Consider the following 20,489-nt stretch of genomic DNA (forward strand, 5'->3'; position numbering starts at 1 on the left):
GACTGGTTATAGACCGAAAAGTGAACTGTTTATTTACAAACGCCAGGAGCATCAGAAACAAGGGAGATGAAATTGTTTCACTAATAGAGTTCATTTGCCCCAATATCATTGCAATAAGTGAAACATGGCTGAATGAAGATGATATCCTAACAGAAATAAAATTGGAAAGATAGTGTTTTTTTGTGAGGATTGAAAGGTCAAATAGGGAGGGGAAGTGCTGCTGATGACAGGAGGGGAATTATGTCCACATAAGGTAAACATAAAAGAGGGAAATCATGGCACTGGTTTTGAAGCAGTGTGGTGTGAGGTGGAGATTGACAGGAAGAGATATTTAGTTGGATGTTGCCATAGGCCTGGGAATGTGGAGGGTGATGGTGATGAAGAAATGCATAACTGACTTTGGTTAGTGAACAAAGAAAGGGTAATTATAATTATGGCAGTATAAATTAGAATAAAGAGATAGATACTTTGGGAATAAGGAAAATGAATTTCTTGAGAGACAACTATTTCAGGCAGTGCATAAAGGAGAGCACATGAGGACTGAGAGTTTTAGATCTAATCATTTCATCAGAGGATGTAACTGTGAGTGGGGTTGTGGCTAGCCATATGAAGATGTCTATGAGGAAATGATATATGTGGAACTATACAGATGGTGATTATTTCAAGCTTAGGAACCAGCTTGGAGCTATAGAATGGAATGAAATGAGGAATTGACTGGTAAGGAAATAAATGCTGCTTGGGAACTGACAAAGAAATACATAATAGCGTCAATGTGTGAATGAATTCTGAAGATCAAAAGGCTGAATAAGGTAGGTGTAAAATAGATGAATGAGGGGATTAAGAATGAATCTGGAAGAAGGCACTTTGGAGGGCACAAGATGAATAATGGTAATAATTAGTTGCATGAAGAGTATAAAGAGCAGGCCAGTGACTCAGTTGGTAAAAACGAAAAAGTGCAGTACAGGCAGAAATTAGCAAATCAGACCAAGAAAAAACCCTGGGCAAGTAGAAAGAAGAATAATTATGGTAAGATGCTGTTAATGGATGAAAGTTTGAGATTAGTGAATACTGCAGAGGACATAGTTGAGGTGTTCAGGACCTAAAATTTTGTACTCAGTGTGTTTCATCCTCAGTGGGCAGTCAGAAGCTCAAATGTAGGAAATGAAATGAGAGAAGACTTAATGGTGGGCAAGCAAGAGGTATATGAGAAGTTAAATAATTAGATGTCAATAGGGTAATAAGACTTGATGATATATCACCATGTGTTTTAAAGGAATGTTCTAAGCAGTTAGCATCATCATTGGCCTATATGTTTAACAAGAGTCTTGTGTGGAAGAAAGACAAAATTGTTCCACTTCAAAGGTGGCAATAAGGCTAAGGCAACAAATTATAGGCAGACCGTGTTTTACAAACTTGCTTATGTACTATAAGAAGGTGATGAACATATTGGACAAGGGAGATGCATATACAGTGGTATGCTTAAATTTTGCAAACGCTTTGATAGATTGATACACCATTAGCTGGTCACTAAACTGAAGCAGATGGGTTTGGATAGGTGAATGGCTATCAGACAGGTATCAGCAGGTTGGGGGGGGGGGACAATATCTCGAAAGAGGAAAGTCACTAGGTCTGATATGAGTCAGTTTAGGGACCACTGCTATTTAATTTGAATATTAATGATATTAGGATAGGTTTAACCGGTGATATACAACTGTCTGCAGATGATGCAAAACTGGGTAGAGTGATGAGGAATCAAGCAGATGTTGTGGCCTTACAGGAGGACTTGAATAGATTGTATGAGTGGGCAACAGTATGGATCTGTCAATTCAATGTTGCCAGGTGTAAGGTTCTGAAATTTGGTAGGCAACAACAGGATGTACAGTATACACTAGGGAGGGAAATTTTGGAGAAAACCGAGGAGATAAGAGACCTTTGAGTGGTGGTAGACAAAGATCTGAAATTCAGAGGCCACGATGTGCAAGCTGTGAAGACATCACATCAGATTATGGCAAAGATGGAGGACCTTAACTTGTTGAAATAAAGAGGTTCTGGTTCCCTTGTATAAGGCTTTGTATGGATTGTTGTGCACAAATTTGGTCCCCTAGTTTTGGTGAAGAGATGTTATAAGTTTAATGTGGAAGAAATTTTTCATAGAATGGGGAAGGGAGTTGAACAAGGGCATGTCTGGAAGTTGTATAAACAGGGTGAGCAGGGGCATAAGGAGTAGGTTCTTTGCAGAGAGAGAGTGGCTGGTCAGTGGAATGCGTTACTATTACTATTATTACGGGCAACTCCAGGGAGTCATTAGACTCATCGAGGGAGGCCCCAAATCATATTCATCACAACTATTCGACATTCATACAGTATCTATCATACCTCGCCTTAAACTCATTCACTGTCACAGCATACACCACAGACTCAGGAAGCGCATTCCACTCATTCACTACTCTAAAAGTAAAGAACCCAGCTCTAACACCTTTACTAACCACACTTTTGCCCAGTTTCCATGGATGTCCCCTAGTCCTCCCAAAACCAGCCCTGTTCTCAAAAATATCTTCTGAATTAATTTTATAGAAACCCTTCAGTAATTTGAATGTCTTAATCATATCTCCCCTCCTCCGCCTATCAACCAATTTTTGCAACCCACAAATCTTCAACCTGTTCTCATAAGGTTCATTCCACAGACCTGCTATCATCTTGGTCACTCGCCTCTGGATCCTCTCCACCTCCTCCCCATCAAGAAGAAACTTAGGTGACTAAATCGGGGCACAGTAGTCGGGATGGGGTCTTATCAAGGCTCGATACAGAGGAACAATAACCTGCTTGTCAACGTATTCTTCAGCAACCAAGTGATTTGATGAGCTGATTTGGCCACTTTTGCCATGTGTCCCCTAAATTTCAATTCCTTATCCACCAACACTCCTAAATCTCGTGCCTCATCAATTTCCTGGAGCACAGTTCCACCAATGAAATAAACTGCCACCAATCTTTTCACCCCAAAATGCATAACCTTACATTTTGCCACATTAAATTGACATCCATTCTCCTTAGCCCAGACCTCCAATCTATCCAAATCATCCTGCAAAATTTTGACGTCATCTGCATTCACTATTGCCCTACCCAACTTCGCATCATCCGCAAACAAATGAACTGTTCCTCTCAGATCCTTTCCTATATCATTAATGAACAAATTAAACAGAAGTGGTCCAAGAACAGATCCTTGTGGCACACCACTAGTCACAGGCCATCTTGTGGACTCTACTCCTGAGTAAACCACTCTCTGATATCTCTCCGTCAACCACCCTCCTATCCATCTCACCAACCCTATGTCCATCCCCATATGCTGCAATTTACTAACTAGAATTCCATGTGGTATCCTGTCAAAGGCCTTAGCAAGGTCCAGTAGAATCACTGTAAACCCATTACTCTTATCCAGTTCAGCTGTCACTGTGTTATAATACGTGAGCAAGTTACTGAGGCATGACCTACCCTTCACAAAACCATGCTGTCCCCGATACAGTATCCCATTTTCTTCTATCCAATCTTGAATTTTCCTCTTGACTATTTTCTCTAAGACCTTGATAATGATTCCTGTTATGCTGATTGGCCAGTAATTTTCAACAGCAGCCTTGGAACCACCTTTGTGCAGCGGAACTATTTTCCCCTCTTTCCACCCCCTTTGGACTGACCCAGACCGGAGGCTCAAATTAAACAAAATGGTCAAGGGCATTGACAATTCTTTAGCCGCTTCACGTACGACACAAGCTGGTATACCATCCAATCCCAAAGATGTATTGACATTGAGGTTCTGTAATAGACTAGTTACCTCTACTTCATTCAACACAATTCCAGTATAAGCTGTTGGTTCTTCTATTCCTGCAAAGTCACCACCTGGAAGATATACTCTTGCAAAGTGCTCGCTCAGTAATTCCACAGTATCGACTGATTCGGTTACCCTCGGCATTTTTTAAGATCATTCTACCTTGAGCATTTTTCCTTTTACTTGCAATATATTGAAAAAACTGTTTGGGATTCTCTTTAGCCTGCATGGTCAATTTTCTTTCGTAATCCGCTTTTGCTTTTCTTACCACCCTTGTTACCATCCTGGCCTGAGCTTTATACTGTTCCTGCGCCTGATGGTCACCCTTCTCCTTAAATTCCCTCCACAATTGTTTCTTTTTTTGCAGCTCAAGCTTAATAGTGTTATTCATCCATTTAACCCTTACTTGATTTATTATTCATACTCTTGGTATACAGTCAACCATTGCCTCCTGCAAACAGTTCTTAACCACCTCCCATGCACTATCAACATCCAGCCCTTGCAGTTTTACATGCCATGGCACTGAGCCAAGCACACACCTAAGCTTGTCATACTTACCAGCCCGGTAATTCCACATGTACCTTGTCTTAATTGTAAATTCCACTCCTTTAGCCACCTCCCAAGTCATGACCTTATGGTCACTCTCACCAACTGGTGGCAACATGGTCATGTTCGTTACAACATTCTCAGTTGCAATTACAAGGTCCAGCACTCTCTGTCCCCTGGTATTTTCCACTACATATTGCCGTAGATAGTTGTCCCTTAATAACTGCATAAAATACAATTCCTTCCTCCCATGTGCCCTCTTCTCTTTCCAGTCAATGTTACCATAATTGAAATCACCCATAATAATTACCTTCCTTCCACTCATTTCTTCTATTTGCCTATGCATACTATCCCCACCATCTATTCCAACACCTGGTCTATAGCAGCACCCAATTGTATATTTTGTTCTGCTAGATTCTATCTCACACCAAACAGCCTCAAATGTGCTCTTTTCTCTATCCTGCAGTTCAACTTCTATACTCCTTGGCTGCAACTCATCAGCTATCATAAATAACACTCCTCCTCCCTTTTTATTCACCCTGTCACTCTTAAACACGCTATACCCGTCGCATTCAATCCCACTAGCTTTATCATCTTCTGTCAGCCATATTTCACTAATACCAACAACCTGTGGCCTGGAAGTGCCAACCATAGCCAAAAACTCTTCCTTCTTGTTCCTAATACTCCTGGCATTAGTGTACATGAATTGCAGAATTTGTCCCATCCCTACTTTGATGCCTTATACTAACTATCCCATTCTGATTTGTTGTCCTTCGTACTTGCTCGGGCATAATATACTCATTCATACACTCAACTGCCTCCCTAAAGTCTGCATATCTACTCCCTCCCCCTGTTAATAAATCTAGTTTCCCTGAGTCTGTATATCCACTTCCACATCATTCATCAACACTTTTTCAAGTCTCCGTACACCAACTCCATTCAAATGTAACCCATCCATCTTATATAAGTCCTTTCGCCCATCGAACTCATTCCACACATCCACAAATTCCACGCCACTCTCCATGCATAACCCACACATAAAGTCATTGGCAATTATGGCCCTCCTTCTAAACACTTCGCTGTCACACCGCAGTAAGATACTCACCATCCTAACTCTCTCAGTCTTCTCTTTTGCTACCTCAAATAATTCCCACACATCCTCTATCATTTCCATTTTGTCCTCTTTCAAATCATTTGTTCCTGCCACGATTATCATCTCTTTCACCCTCTGTTTTTGCAGTCGAATAGATTCGCTGACGTCCCTTATATTCGCACCCGGCTGGTACGACTTCGTTAAACTCTCAACTATTACACCTCTTAATAGCGAATCCCCATACAGCACTCGCTCCCTCATTTTATTAACGTTTATGAACATTCTATTATTTGCCATCACAGACTTTCGCCAGTTATTTGTCAGTACGTTCAACACACATTTTTCCATACGCTCCAGTTGCCTTTTAGCTCTGTGTATTGCACCGTTCAAATGGGCAATTTCACTACTCGCATTTATCTCACCATTTTCGTTATCAATCAAATCATCCATTCGTTCTGTATTTCTAAGTTCATTTACACTTTCAATGACGCTCTCACACCTATCTGGCACTGCCATGCAATTCTCTAGCACACCGCCATTTTCTACATTCTGACTATCGTTAACGATATCAGTCTCGCCACACGAAACACGCTTGAAATCCTCATTCTCTTTACACTTTCTGCACATATTAACTCCACTATCACTTTCTAACCAGACTCCCACTGCTCTTCGCAAGGCATACATCTCACAGACAGCACATTGTATAAATTCGTTTACATCAAAACTCTTAAACAAACATGGCGACCTGGCCGCTATTTTTTCTTTATCGGTGCCATATGTACGCTATGTTATCTTAAAATTAATAATTAAAATAACAGAAAACATGCAAAAATTGCACAGACACACCAAGAAACAAAAAGCAAACAATACTACTTAAAATTCTAGTAAAATTTCTAATGTTAACACAAAATACTACTAATCTTTTCAGGAGCACTCGACAAGCCGAAGATCTAATCAGTGCGACACCAGTTACCTGACAGTATGGTGAATGCAGATACACTAAATGAGTTTAAAGCATGGTTTGATGGGGTTTGTGTGTGTAAGTGTTTGCCTGCCATTGATGAGTCTTTCACTCTATGGAAGGTGTTAATAATAATAACAACCATGAGCTATACACATCAGTTAAAGCAGTTAAATGTGCATCTGATTTCTATTTCCCCATGCATTCAATAAAATGCAGCTTGATCTCAATATTTTTAGGTTATTTATCAGAATTTAAAAATGCATAAATAATTAAAACAAAATCCTATTATTCAGAAGTTTTCTCTTTATTACTCGTGTATTCTCTAATGTTTTCATATTTAAGATTGTCTTGGTCTAAATATTACAAGTTCCCTTTCTTCTAACATACCGTGCTTATTAATATAAACATCCACTATAAGTTTAATCGAAAGCCAGTTAACACTGGAACCATTCATCTGTACCATTTCTTAACATGCCAGTTAAATTATGAAATGAGGCACTGCAAAATTACACCAGAAATGAATTCAAATGTTTTATACTTAAAAAATTTATTCTGTAATATACAAAAATTAAATTCTGGAAAAATTAAACAGTAACTGGATGGAAATACTAAATACAGGTGTGGATATTGTTTCTTTTATAATAAAACCATACAACTGGCATTTTTTTCCCCCTAAGAAGGACTTAAAATTTTGCACTTTGTTTCAGAATACAATCTCAAAAATGCAATAAGTGCAACTGCAGCTATACTGATATCACATATATACGCATTCATAATTTACAAAACTTATATCCTTGTCTTACTGTTTCCATAAATTTAAACTTTTTTTTCCCCATTCAAAATTTCTTTTACCACTTTTGTGTTATAATTTATTTCAATATCAGCTATGACAATTATTCAGTGGCAGATTTTATACTTATGAAAAAAAAGCACTGCATTATTATCTGAATGAAATTTACCTTTGTGTAATCACATAGTGAACACATTTCGTAATGTTTTCACTAATATTTATTCAGCAATCTAACTAAAATTAACAATAATCAAAACATTATTAACAATGGTCGATATTGTCATTTTCAAAGTTTTGTTTCATGCAATGTACACTGGAAGAATCTTTGTGCAAATACATACTGTGTGCAACTGAGGTTAGATTTATTGCAGGAAGAGGCTATCTTTACATTTTCAATGAATGATATTTAACAGAGCCACTAGGGACAGTTGCCACGGACAAAACTTTTCCTTTTGTCTGTTGGAAAGGAAAAAGTTTTCCTTATTTCTTTCATGGAAGAGAACAGCAGCTACACTATAACTATACTGACACCACAATCTTTGGGATATAATATAACTGCTGTTCTTTCCCATGTATACACTTGCAGAGACATCCTACTGCTAGCAACAGTACCTGTTCAACCAACCTTGAGACACTTGAAAAGATTCAGCAAAATCATAGGTAATTTCTTCAATGGGTAATCTGATCAAAACAACTGAATGAAATCTTCATTCTCTATGACTTATTTTTAACTAGGTATATGATGTTTGCTACTAACATTCTGTATCTACTTAAAAAATAAGTCATACAGAATAACATATTCAGTGTAATGTTTCTTAGCGATGTTATAAAACTTTAGAGCACTAATGAAAAATTGGCCCGAAACTCATTTTCAACATTATAATAAGTTGCCAAGGTATAACAAAATGTACATGCACTTCTTTTTTTTTTTTTAATGAAGGTTAAAATACTGATTAAAACTGCAATGAGTTGATAGTGAAAATTCATCTCCAAACTATGAATGATTAATAACATACTAAAGAATTTCTTCATTCAAGTCCACACACACACACACACACACACACACATACATATATATATTTAGATGAACTTGACTCTAAAGAAAATTTAACTTCAGCCTTCTAGTATCATCAGCATACTTACTTTTGGAAACCAAGCATGCTTTTGAGAATCCCACTCATACACTGTACCATCTGTTGGATCAACATATATATATGGATCTTTTGAGAACTGCCACTCCCCATGTTCTTTTCTCTGTTTCTCTAATGCCTCTAACTCAAGCTGCTTTTCAAAATCACTCATTGTATTTTGAATACTATAATCTCTTAAAATAAGCTATTCCTAAAAATGAAATAAAATGATAGCAAATGGAATATAATTATGTTTATAACATAGACACTAAGACTCTTAAAAAGTCCCTCATGCTAGTTATATTAATCCTTAATTCATACCCGACTAACTAAACTGCTATATGACATTGATAAAATATATTAAATTTTTAAAAATAGAAGACATTAATGTGTAAACACATGAAGAATACATATAACCTGCTGGCCATAATGTTGCTATGTATCAAACTGAAGATGCATTATTAATCGATTCATACTGTTTCATTAACTATCATCATTTATTATACCACAATTTTCTGTTATCTGAAAATCTCAAGTATTTTATAATAGTTATTTCAATAGTAATTTATACTAGTATCACAAGAGAACTATTTTACTAGTTATTTCTTGATTATTTTTCCACAACTTCTTTTTCAGTCAGCTTTTTGATGTTGCTAGGGGAGGTGTGACCCCAAGCCAGAGATCCATAAGTTAATGTAGGTCTAATGATTGCTTTGTAGATCCATACTGTTTTCAGTGCTGACACAGCTTCTTCGGTTGAGAAGAGAGTAAAATTGTATAATTGCAGAGTTTGAGTTGCTGCAGGCATAATCAATGTGAGAGTTAAAGTTGAGATGGTTATCTAGTGAATACCTAGGTATTTGGTGCTCGATTTCCATGAGATAGCTGTGTTAAAAAGTTTAACTTCTCCGTAGTGGGATGGCTTTTGTCTTGTGAAGAGAATGGCAGTGCTTTTGTCATCGCGCATGTAGTTATAAGTAACGAATTTATATTAGGGGAAATACTCTTTAGCACGCGTGTACGTCAATTGCTTACCTCATAAAGTGTTTATTGTTGAAAATTGTTTTTGTTTTGGCCAGGAAAGCGCATTAAAAATCATAAGTGTGTTAATCTCAAGCTGAACACTTTATTTTCTGGTAAGTTACATACAATATGTAATGCTTTTATTTATGTAAAAAATTTATTTTTATAGCAATGGCCACTTAGAGCGCTTTTGCAATATGGTTAAAAATAAATTAGTGAATTAATTGATGGGGAAATAGATTTAAATGAGGAGGAACTGGTACAATTAATAGATGACATCGAACCAAATGGTGGGGAAAGTTCTGCTGAAGATTCTGATTGTCATGAATGCGTTAAAGAATTCAGTTTAAAGAAATTAGCAGACAGATTGAACTTAGCAAGAAAGTTATTTTATGGATAATGATCTCTCAATGGAGCGCTCCGGAAAATTCACGAGACAGTTGAATATTTGTTTAGCTCCGTATTATGAACTTAATAAAAAAATTGCAGCATAGTGGTAAGCAAGGTCTTATTACTGACTTGTTGATAACTAAACCAGCCAAAGTATGCAATGAGAATTTTACAAATGATGTCCAAGAGATTTCAAGTGATGACGACATCCCGCCGCTCGTAAATAAAGAACATCTTAGAAATGTTAGTTTTGAAGAGAGGGATGATGATTAAAATATACACTTTATTTTGCCTAAAACATTTATGCATTATGTGCAATGAAGTTTATGTACAATTTATAATTTTTTATAATTTTATACTATGTATTTGTTTCATAATTTATTTGTTTTCTTAACTTACATGAATTACCTGAATTAAATAAAAATATGTTTTTGCTGGATATGTCATTGTTTATATAATATTTAAAAAAAAAACGATTTTGGAACCTAACTCTACTTTTTCTATGTGATTTGAGTCTCACATAACGCGATTTATATAACGCTGCATTTCTATGGAACCTAACATCCGTGTTATACGAGGGTTACCTGTACATGCTAAGAAAAATATAGGTCAATATTATTTTATGGAAGTGTAGAGAATGGGAATATTATTATTATTACAGGCAACTCCAGGGAGTCCTTAGACTCATCGAGGGAGGCCCCAAATCATATTCATCACAACTATTCGACATTCATACAGTATCTATCATACCTCACCTTAAACTCATTCACTGTCACAGCATCCACCGCAGACTCTGGCAGCCCATTCCACTCATTTACCACTCTAAAAGTAAAGAACCCAGCTCTAACACCCCTTACTAACCACACGTTTGTCCAGTTTCCTTGGATGTCCCCTAGTCCTCCCACAACCCACCCTGTTCTCAAAAATATCTTTTGAATTAATTTTATAGAAACCCTTCAGTAATTTGAATGTCTCAATCATATCTCCCCTCCTCCACCTATCAACCAATTTTTGCAACCCACAAATCCTCAACCTGTTCTCATAAGGTTCATTCCACAGACCTGCAATCATCTTGGTCACTCGCCTCTGGATCCTCTCAACCTCCTCCCCATCAAGAAGAAACCTAGGTGACTAAATCTGGGCACAGTAGTCTTATCAAGGCTCGATACAGAGGAACAATAACCTGCTTGTCAACGTATTCTTCAGCAACCAAGTGATTTGATGAGCTGATTTGGCCACTTTTGCAATGTGCCCCCTAAACTTCAACTCCTTATCCACCAACACTCCTAAATCTTCTGCCTCATCAATTTCCTGGAGTACAGTTCCACCAATGTAATAAACTGCTGCTAATCTTTTCATCCCAAAATGTATAACCTTGCATTTTGCCACATTAAATTGACATCCATTCTCCTTAGTCCAGACCTCCAATCTATCCAAATCATCTTGCAAAATTTTGACATCTGCATTCACTATTGTCCTACTCAACTTTGCATCATCTGCAAACAAATGAACTGTTCCTCTCAGATCCTTTCCTATATCATTAATGAACAAATTAAACAGCAGTGGTCCAAGAACAGATCCTTGCGGCACACCACTAGTCACAGGCCATCTTGTGAACTCTACTCCTGAATAAACCACTCTCACTCTCTGATATCTCTTCATCAACCACCCTCCTATCCATCTCACCAACCCTATATCCATCCCCATATGCTGCAATTTACTGATTAGAATTCCATGTTGTATCCTGTCAAAGGCCTTAGCAAGGTCCAGTAGAATCACTGTAAACCCAAATATAAAAAAAAAAAAAAAAATTTAATGCTGCTGTCTTAATACGATCATACTAGCCTTAGACTGCCTGAGGCCCTCATTTGACAATTCTTTGATTTAGTACAACACACAGATGTAAGGTGACCAAATAGTTAAGACATTATTTTCACAAAGCAATTTCTCAGTATCACAAAATCTCTCATGATTGAATATGACAGCAGTGAAACCCAACTTCTCCCTAAGCTGAAAGAATACAAATTTCAGAAGAAAAAAAAATCAACTTGTAATTCATTGCCAGGTTGGGTGGTCAAGTAATTAACATATCTACTCTTCCACCAACACAGGCTATGGGCTCACCAGCCTCAAGCATGGATGTTTGTGATTGTCTTAAAGTGGATGATTTTCGATGTTCAGTGTGAGGCCACCATTCTGCTCACTAAAGACTTGAAGCAGTATTATCTTTTTTTAAAAAAAAAAAATCTATAAAAAGTAATAAAAATAAAAAAAAATCCTTAGCTCACCCATGGTACCAATGTACTATAGGTTTATAATTTTTTCATAAGTCACATTAAAAAAATCCATTAACAATAATTTAAAAAAATACCGTTTAGTATATAAACCAAGTTATTAACCATTCATTAAACTGTTTAACAGAATATAAGTTGATTTTTGATTTGTACACATGCAATAAAACTCGATCAGATACACAGGAAGTGAAAGAATGCAAGGATGTAGAAGCAAGAGTTAAGGAAAATGTTGTGAAAAGCGGGAATGAAACGAAAGCAAGAGAAATGGAGGGAGTAAAAGAATGCAAAGATGTAGAAGTGAAGGTTACAGAAAAAGTTGCAAAAACGGAACATGGAACGAGGAGTTGAGGGTAAGGAAATAAATGCTGCATGGGAACTGACAAAGAAATAGATAACAGCATCAATGTGCGAATGTATTCCAAAGGCCAAAAGGCTGAATAAGGTGGGTGTAAAATCAATGAATGTGGAACTTAAGCATGAAATCTGGAAAAAGAAAGTACTTTGGAGGAAATACAAGATGAATAGTGGTAATAATCAGTCACATGAAGAGTATAAAGAACAAGCCAGGAGGGTGACTCAGTAAGGAAAGTAAAAGTAGAGTATGAGCAGAAACTGGCATATCAGGCAAAGGAAAACCCTAGACAATTTTTTTTAGATATGTGGCAAATAGAAGGAAGAATGATCATGGTAAGATGAAGTTAATGGACGAAAGTGATAGAATGGTAACTGTTGCAGAAGACATAGTTGAGGTATTCAGTGATCAATTTATAAGGGTGCTTCCTCCTGATTAGGGTAGAATCACGAGGAAATTAAGCGTGGAGGACATACGAGGGGATGGCTTAACTGTGACTGAGCAGGAGGTATTTGAGAAAATAAATAACCTTTATGTCAATAAGGCAATAGGATATGATGACATATCATCACACATCATAAGGGAATGTTCCAGGGAATTGGCAGTAGCATTGGCATGTCTGTTTAATCTCCTGTACAATAGCACAGGTGCCGAGGGAGTGGAAGAGGGTAAAATTGTCCTAATGCATTAAAGGTTTCAAATTATAAGGCTTCAAATTATAGGTCAGTATGTATATCTGGAGTTGTGAAGGTACTGGAGAAATTAGTGAGAAGAGTAGGATACAGAAATGGGTTGATAACAGCAGTATTCTCAGTGGTTATCAGCATGGATTTGTTAAGGAGAGATCATGTTTCACTTATCTACTTTTGTACCATAATAAGAAGCAGTCTATCAAAGGCTTTTGATTGAGTGCCACATGACAAGCTCTTAAATAAATTGAAACAGATGGGATTGGATAACAGACTTCTGAGTTGGATCAGTGACTAGCTGTTGGATAGTATCAGAGAGTTGTATATGAGGGTGCAGTATCCCAAAACAGAAAGGTCACTAGCGATGAGCAGCAGGGGTCAGTTTTGGGGCCACTGTTGTTCAATTTGTATGTTAATGATATTGGGTTGGGTATAACTAGTGATATCAAGCTGTTTGCAGATGATGCAAAACTGGGGAGAGCAATGCAGAGTCAAGTGGATGTTATGGCCTTACATGAGGACTTGAATAGATTGCATGAATCGGCAGGTAAGTGGAAACTGTCAGTTCAATGTTGCAAAGTGTAAAGCTTTGAGATTTGGTAAGCAACGATGGGATGCAAAGTATACACTTGGTGGGGAAACTGTAACACAAGTAAAGGAGATGAGAGATCTAGGAGTGATGGTGGACAAGGACCTGAAATTCAGGGGCCATATTGCACAAGTTATGAGGACATCACATCGGATAATGGCAATGATGCGAAGGACCCTGACATGCAGAAATAGAGAGGTTACGATTCATTCTATAAGGCCTTGATCAGGCCTCATATGGATTATTGTGTCCAGATTTGGTCACCAGGTTTTCATGATGATGAGGATATGCTGGAAAGGGTCCAGAGAAGATTCACAAAGGTAGTCACAGTAGTCTTTGAAATGTGGAGTATGAGGACAGATTGAGAAAATGTAAGTTACAGAGTCTCATGAACAGGAGGAAGAGGGGAGAGGGATATGATCGAGACATATAAGCTAGTCAGGGGTTGTTATCGGGTTGACATGGAAGAGATTTTTCAAAGAATGGGAGAGGGGAGTAGAACAAGAGGCCATTGCTGGAAACTGTATAAGGAGGATGTGAGCAGAGGAATGAGGAGTAGGTTCCTTGCATGAAGTGGTTGGTGAGTGGAATGCATTGCCTGAGTGTGTTGTGGGTGTAAACACATTGAATCAGCTTAAGGCATTATTAGATGAGCATTGTGTTCAATGTGTACACAATATTGAACACAATGTTATGAGTCTCTGACTCCATGGAGGTCAAATGTTAATAATAATATCCAATAACATTAACTGAAAAGAGTCCATAGCTGCTCCAGAGAAGAGTATACTAGTATCACAGAAACAAAGAATTATCACACAAGTACTGTTTGTTGAGAGATGCAGTATCTCCTGCTTTTTTTTTAATCACTAGCTTTATCCCCCCCCCTCCTTTATGACTGGAATAAATTTTCTATTATGACTGTATTAAGTGCTGGGCTACACACAAATGAGATGTAACTACATCAACAGCAAGTTACTGAATGACAAAAAAACACAGCAAACAACCAAGAATAAAACATTTTAACTAGTATGTATTATTTATGAGCAGCAAATCATCATTTATTTTTTATGCAATAACTGTTTTACATCACAAAATAATGCATACAAATTTGCATTCTGAGATTGCTTTACAGGTGCATTGTGAATTAGTGTTAATATATTGACCATAAAATTATCTCCATAGAGTCTGTGGATGAGACAAACTGTTATTCTCCTCGGTCTTCTTTTATTTTCAGTTTTATTTAAAATTATTTACAATACAACTACATATTTATGACTTCAATCGTCTGAAAAGAGGAAAAGTGAACTTGGGAATACAAAATTATTAAAGAAGAATGATGGAAGTTTTTTCACTTGGCTATACTACCAATTATATATTTGGTTTAATCCTTTATCCAAGTGTAAGCAAACAAAGTTTGTGCCTTAAGTGTTTTCAGGACTGGGGCAACTTGTGGTAAAAGCAGGATAAGTTCTGATCACTTGCCTTAGGTATATGGTGATATGACTTATGCATTACTTCCACCTTAGTATCACCACCTCTGGTCTGGCTCCCACTGGCAAGACCTCAATAAAGGTCGAAACTGGTCTGCGTAGTGACCCTTCCCTTAATGCATAGCAATATACATGTCAGCAAGGAGATGTGCTTTGCATTATGGGATATAAGGCAATTGTTCAAAACTTATCCGACCTTTACCACGAGTTGCCCCAGTCCTGAAAATACTTCAGGCGCAAACTTTGTTTGCTTACACTTGGATAAAGGATTAAACCAAATATATAATTGGTATTAAAGAAGCAGTAATAAATAACAGATAAATAAATAAATTATTCAAATAACATTAAAAGAGAAACATGAAATTTTAAGTTTTGATGAATCTAAAATGAACATGTCTATATAGGCACTATCTTAAAGTATAAGCAAAAAGTTTATATTATAGTTATAGTTCAAACTTTATTTCCAGGAATGTAGTCCCAATTCACAACAAGGAACCTGTAGGAAATTAAGGTTTGATTTATGATGGCTCATTTAATGATGATTTCCAGAACCAATTAGGTCATAAAAGTGAGCATGTACTTATTTGTGCTATAATTTAATGGAAGGAAAGAGTAACATAGAACAATAATTATACCAAATCTGGATGTTAATTACAATTCATCTGGTGACTTAATCACACTTAGCAGATTTTCTACATGGATGAACCTCCATCCTCTACAAAAAAAAACAAAAAAAACCAACCCTTTTAGGAATCAGCATCATGTCTAAAACATGCCCAAACCTTAACGTTTACAGTTTTTTTTTCCCCTCCATGCAACTCCCATCCATGAAAGATCTTTGTAAACCTATAGTACATTAATACTTTAAGAACACTAAGAAATTTGTGTATATATATATATATATATATATATATATATATATATATATATATATATATATATATATATATATTCAAAAGTTTTTTTTAGATGGTGCAAAAATGCTGCTCTAGAGACCATACACTGAACTTTTTAAAGCAACTTCAGGCCTCCAAGTGACAAATTCAACTCCACATAAAAACAATATCCTATGCCCACAGCAAAATGGGCATATGATACTCTATGAGAGGAGAGCGTGGTTTCGTGAAGGATAAGTCTGACCTTAGTAATTTACTCACTTTTTTTTTTATAATAAATAACAGCTGCGATGGATAATGATTTGAGATCTATGGATGGATAAAAAATGGCTATGTGAATGTGCTTCTGGACTTTGCAACAGCATATGACAGGATACTACATATAAGTCTGTTACATAAATTGAGGTAAATGAGATTGATATGAAGTTAGTGATACAAATAAGGGAGATGACCAGCAGTGTGCCACAGGGATCTGTAGTCACACCAGTCTAATTTAATTTGTACCTCAATCATATAGGAAATGATTTAATGGGAAATATTCAGTTTACTGAAGGTGCCAAACTGGGTAGAGAATAGTCAATAAAGGTGGAGTTATCCTGCAAAATGATTTAAATAAATTAGCAGTATAGGCAAAAGATAATTGGTTGAAAGTTTAATAACCCTGGATGCATAACCTTACATTTTGCCACTCGTCAGTGTCAAAATGTAAAATTACAAAACACTTTGGAGTGATAAAGATAAGCAGCTACCAAACTACATTTATAAAAGTGGACTTCAGGAAGTTGATAAGGCTAGGAATCTGGGTTAATTGGGAACAGTGAGGTAAATTTAGAGGCCTAATACTGCAGAAACAGCCAAAATGGCTCATTGGATTACTTGGATGCAGACCATGCATCTACACTATGTAAATCCTTCATTTACACACTTCATTTGCAGATCAGCATTCATAATTGCTGTGAATAACATGTCAGAAGTTACTACGTCACAAGTATGAGCCCATTCAGTTCTCACTTATGTGTAGAGCAACAACTGGAAGAAAAATGATAAAGTGGAGATGATGCATTGCCAATCAATTATTTTAAAAAAAAAAAAGATACTAATGTGAAAATCCAGTCCTACTACTAACCAGCACAGAAACTTGAACTCCATTTTTGCATATAGACTGTGCATGACTCATGCAGTCAACAGCAAACCTTGCAGAACCTTCCTAATACACTACACCCATGAACGTGGCTTCAGTTCAAAACTTAGCAATGTCTATTTCCATCTCCAAAATCCCACCTACTTTTCCCAACAGAAACCCAAATTTCTACTCCTCCAAGTGCTACTCATCTCAGCTTTCCCAGTTACACATTCTTTGACTACTTTCATTCCATAGCAAAGGTGGGATTTATGCATATGTTCACTCTGATGTACCTTGTCCAAGAGTGCCCAACTACCATCGAATCTCTTCACCACCAGGAGGCCACCAATTAATTAGTGACTAACAAAACAGTCACTGCCACCAGACTGGGCCTGAGGCTATGGAAAAGTTTGGAAAAAACTTATGTAGTCACTGCTGACATTTCTAAGGCATTCAATTGGATCTAGTCCAGAAGTGTGCTTAACAAACTACCATCTTATGAGTGTGCTTGCTATCCTCTGCAACTGGGGTGCCAGCTTCCATTCTGGTCATTCAACATGTGTCATGATTAATAGCTTTCTCTCCTCAGATTTCTCCACCAATGATGGAGTACTCCAAGGACTCTGTACTTTCACTAACTCTCTTTCTCCTGCATATAAATAATCTTCTCTCTCTCTCACTGACCTTAAATCTGATTCATAGATAGAATTCCTCATCTATGCATAGGATTCCTCTCTATAGATACAAATTCCATTCTTCTTCACTACAAAAACCCTGTAGTGCACAATGATGTCCTTGCTATCTTTCTGTGGAAGTGAAAATAATCTGCGAGCTTCAATGCTATCAAAACATAGTGCTGACTCATCTTTTGGAAGAAAGTGCTCACTTCATTTTTATAACACCCACTCTCCAAACAGGAAGATTTTCTTTTGGGGATCTTAGACCTCCAGCCTCCAAGAAACCTGGTATACTTTTCACTCAAATTACTACTTATCAGTTTTACAGTTTCTAATATTATATAAATTGCAAGTCCACCCAACCTTGGAATATTGTTTACACATTTGCACCTAAAGCTTTCTTAGGACTGCTTGATGCTATCCAGAAGAGGACCAGATGATTAATTCATGATCACTTTCTTTCACTCATCATTCACTCACTCACAGAGTTCTGTTTATACTCAAAGTCTCTTCTATAAGTATTTCCATGGAAAATGTTCCACTGAGCTGACCACTATCATTTCTCCACTTCTTTCCAAAACTATAGCTACTGGACAGAACCAACTTCTTTCTCTTCATTCTGGAAGCTCCTCTGTTTTCCCAAATTCTACGACATACAGCTGTTCAGAAAACACAAAAGATTCTTTCTACTCCCTCTACCCACAGATGGCACTGATGTCCTATTAGTCTTACAACCTGTGTGCAAGTTTAATATATATATATATATATATATATATATATATATATATATATATATATATATATATATAAAGTTTCATTGTCATCATTACTGATAACTTTCTCCCCTCTGTGTTTTGTCAGTAAGTACTGCATTTCTCAAATTTTATTCTCTTTTTATACCACTGCTGACTTGTTGTGAAAGCTGCATGTTCCAAACATCAAAAAATATTAAAAAGTGGGAACGTGATTTTTGCATATAAGTATGAAAAATTTTGGCTTTGTTTTACTTATGAGATATTTTATCAAAATAATCTTTCATGATATTTCAACTTTATGGCGATTACATCACATTTACATAAAATAATCTTTTTCAGCACAAACTGTTACTAGGATATTACTCATGTGCAAGACACTGGCTTTATAATTTCAACTAAGTGAAAGAAAATATTTCACTAAGAGACACAGCTTGTGATTGTGTTAGCATTTCTGCAAATACACAATGATTGCTCTACCTTTACCATGCACAGTGTTGCATATGTGAACTCAGTACATACAATGATACTTGAAAGATGTCATTCTTTGCTAAGGAATATATTTTTCAATATTTTTAATGTATCTTGAGTTTCATTTGGCCTTTCAGGGAGAACCCATTAATGGGCTAAAAATAGAAAACAAATCACTGAATTAAATTTCCTAATCTGTTCATCTTATTTTTGGTTTTCAATGGGAAATGTACATATTGTAGAATAATAAACTGTGAAACATTTTTCAATACATATCCAAACAACACTTGAAAAGAAATTAAAAAAAAATGCAGCCTGCCCTCTGTTTCTTAAAAACAATATTGGGTTTCTTAATGTAAAGTATATAACATTTTATACTGATGTAAAATGGGTTTTATACGGACTATAAAACTACGTGAGTAAAAATTTACATTCTGAATATTAGCAAAACCTGCAGTTCTGTGTACCAAAAGAACGAATGATTGGAATTAAGCGTATCTGCTGTCCAAATATTCATAAAGCTTGATGTGAATTCAAAAGCATATAGTACTGCAATGAATGCATCTATACTTACTACTACAAACTCAAAAACTGTATATCGAAAATTCTGTAGAATTTCCCGTGGTAAATAAGCAGTGCAAAGTCAAAAACACATATCGAAATGCATTAAAGATTATAAAAAAAAAAAAAATTTGGAAGTCAGTCTGAGATTTCAAGTTTCTTCCTACTTCAATAATATAAGTATTTCTTAGATTTCATGCAGTACTGATATAAAATGTAACGTCAGAGAGATATATACAAAAATTACACCAATAAATCACATGCGCAATTTCTCATTTTTGTGCAAAAAATCAAACTTATGTAATCAATTGTCATTAGCTATAGCAATTACAACAGTGGATAACAAACACCTTCCTTTCACAACTAACCTTCTCAAGCGTTCTTAATAAATAATAATATCGGACAATCATGAAATACATCAAAATATTGACTTCGAAAACATTTTCAGAAGCGGCGATCAACGTTTATAATAGGTGGCGGCACAGTAAGCCATACTGCAGAAGGACGAATCCGCATAGAGAAAATTACCAATGTTTTATGTTAGAATTACTTAACATAGTTCTTAGGAAAGCAATGTTTTGCTAAGTTTTAGAGCAGCTGTAGATTAAATAACAATAATACAGCTTTCAATACTTTCACGTACTTTATCAGTTGAACTGTAGTCAGTTATAGATGCCTGTTCAAGTCACAAAAATTATTCAAAAGTATTCCTTTTTTCAGTACTTCGATATTGAGACTAACATCGAGTAATATTTTAGGACTTTTTAGATGCCCTGGAATCTGAGCTATTACCATGCACTATGTTGTAAAAATTCTTTGGACACATAAGTGTCTGGCGA

General features: G+C 36.3%; 1 protein-coding gene across 2 annotated transcripts in view; it reads right to left on the reverse strand.

The window, feature by feature from the left end:
* The window catches only part of barc (RRM1_TatSF1_like and RRM2_TatSF1_like domain-containing protein barc), a 133,927-nt gene extending 113,815 nt beyond the window's left edge, over positions 1-20,112 (reverse strand). The window contains exons 1-2 of one of the 2 annotated variants that reach the window (XM_090412039.1): positions 20,019-20,112; positions 8,357-8,554 (exon numbers count right to left, since the gene is read on the reverse strand). In XM_090412039.1, the coding sequence (XP_090268165.1) occupies positions 8,357-8,515 (159 nt within the window). In that variant the 5' untranslated portion in view covers positions 8,516-8,554; positions 20,019-20,112. Of the gene's footprint in view, positions 1-8,356; positions 8,555-19,663; positions 19,993-20,018 lie in introns of those variants that run through there. The other variant, XM_090412040.1, reaches the window with a different exon arrangement.
* Positions 20,113-20,489: the final 377 nt, after the last annotated feature.

This window comes from Typopeltis vanoorti, chromosome 22, assembly GCF_054136105.1.
Source record: "Typopeltis vanoorti isolate ZY-2024b chromosome 22, IOZ_Tvanoo_1.0, whole genome shotgun sequence".
Taxonomy (NCBI): domain Eukaryota; kingdom Metazoa; phylum Arthropoda; class Arachnida; order Uropygi; family Thelyphonidae; genus Typopeltis; species Typopeltis vanoorti.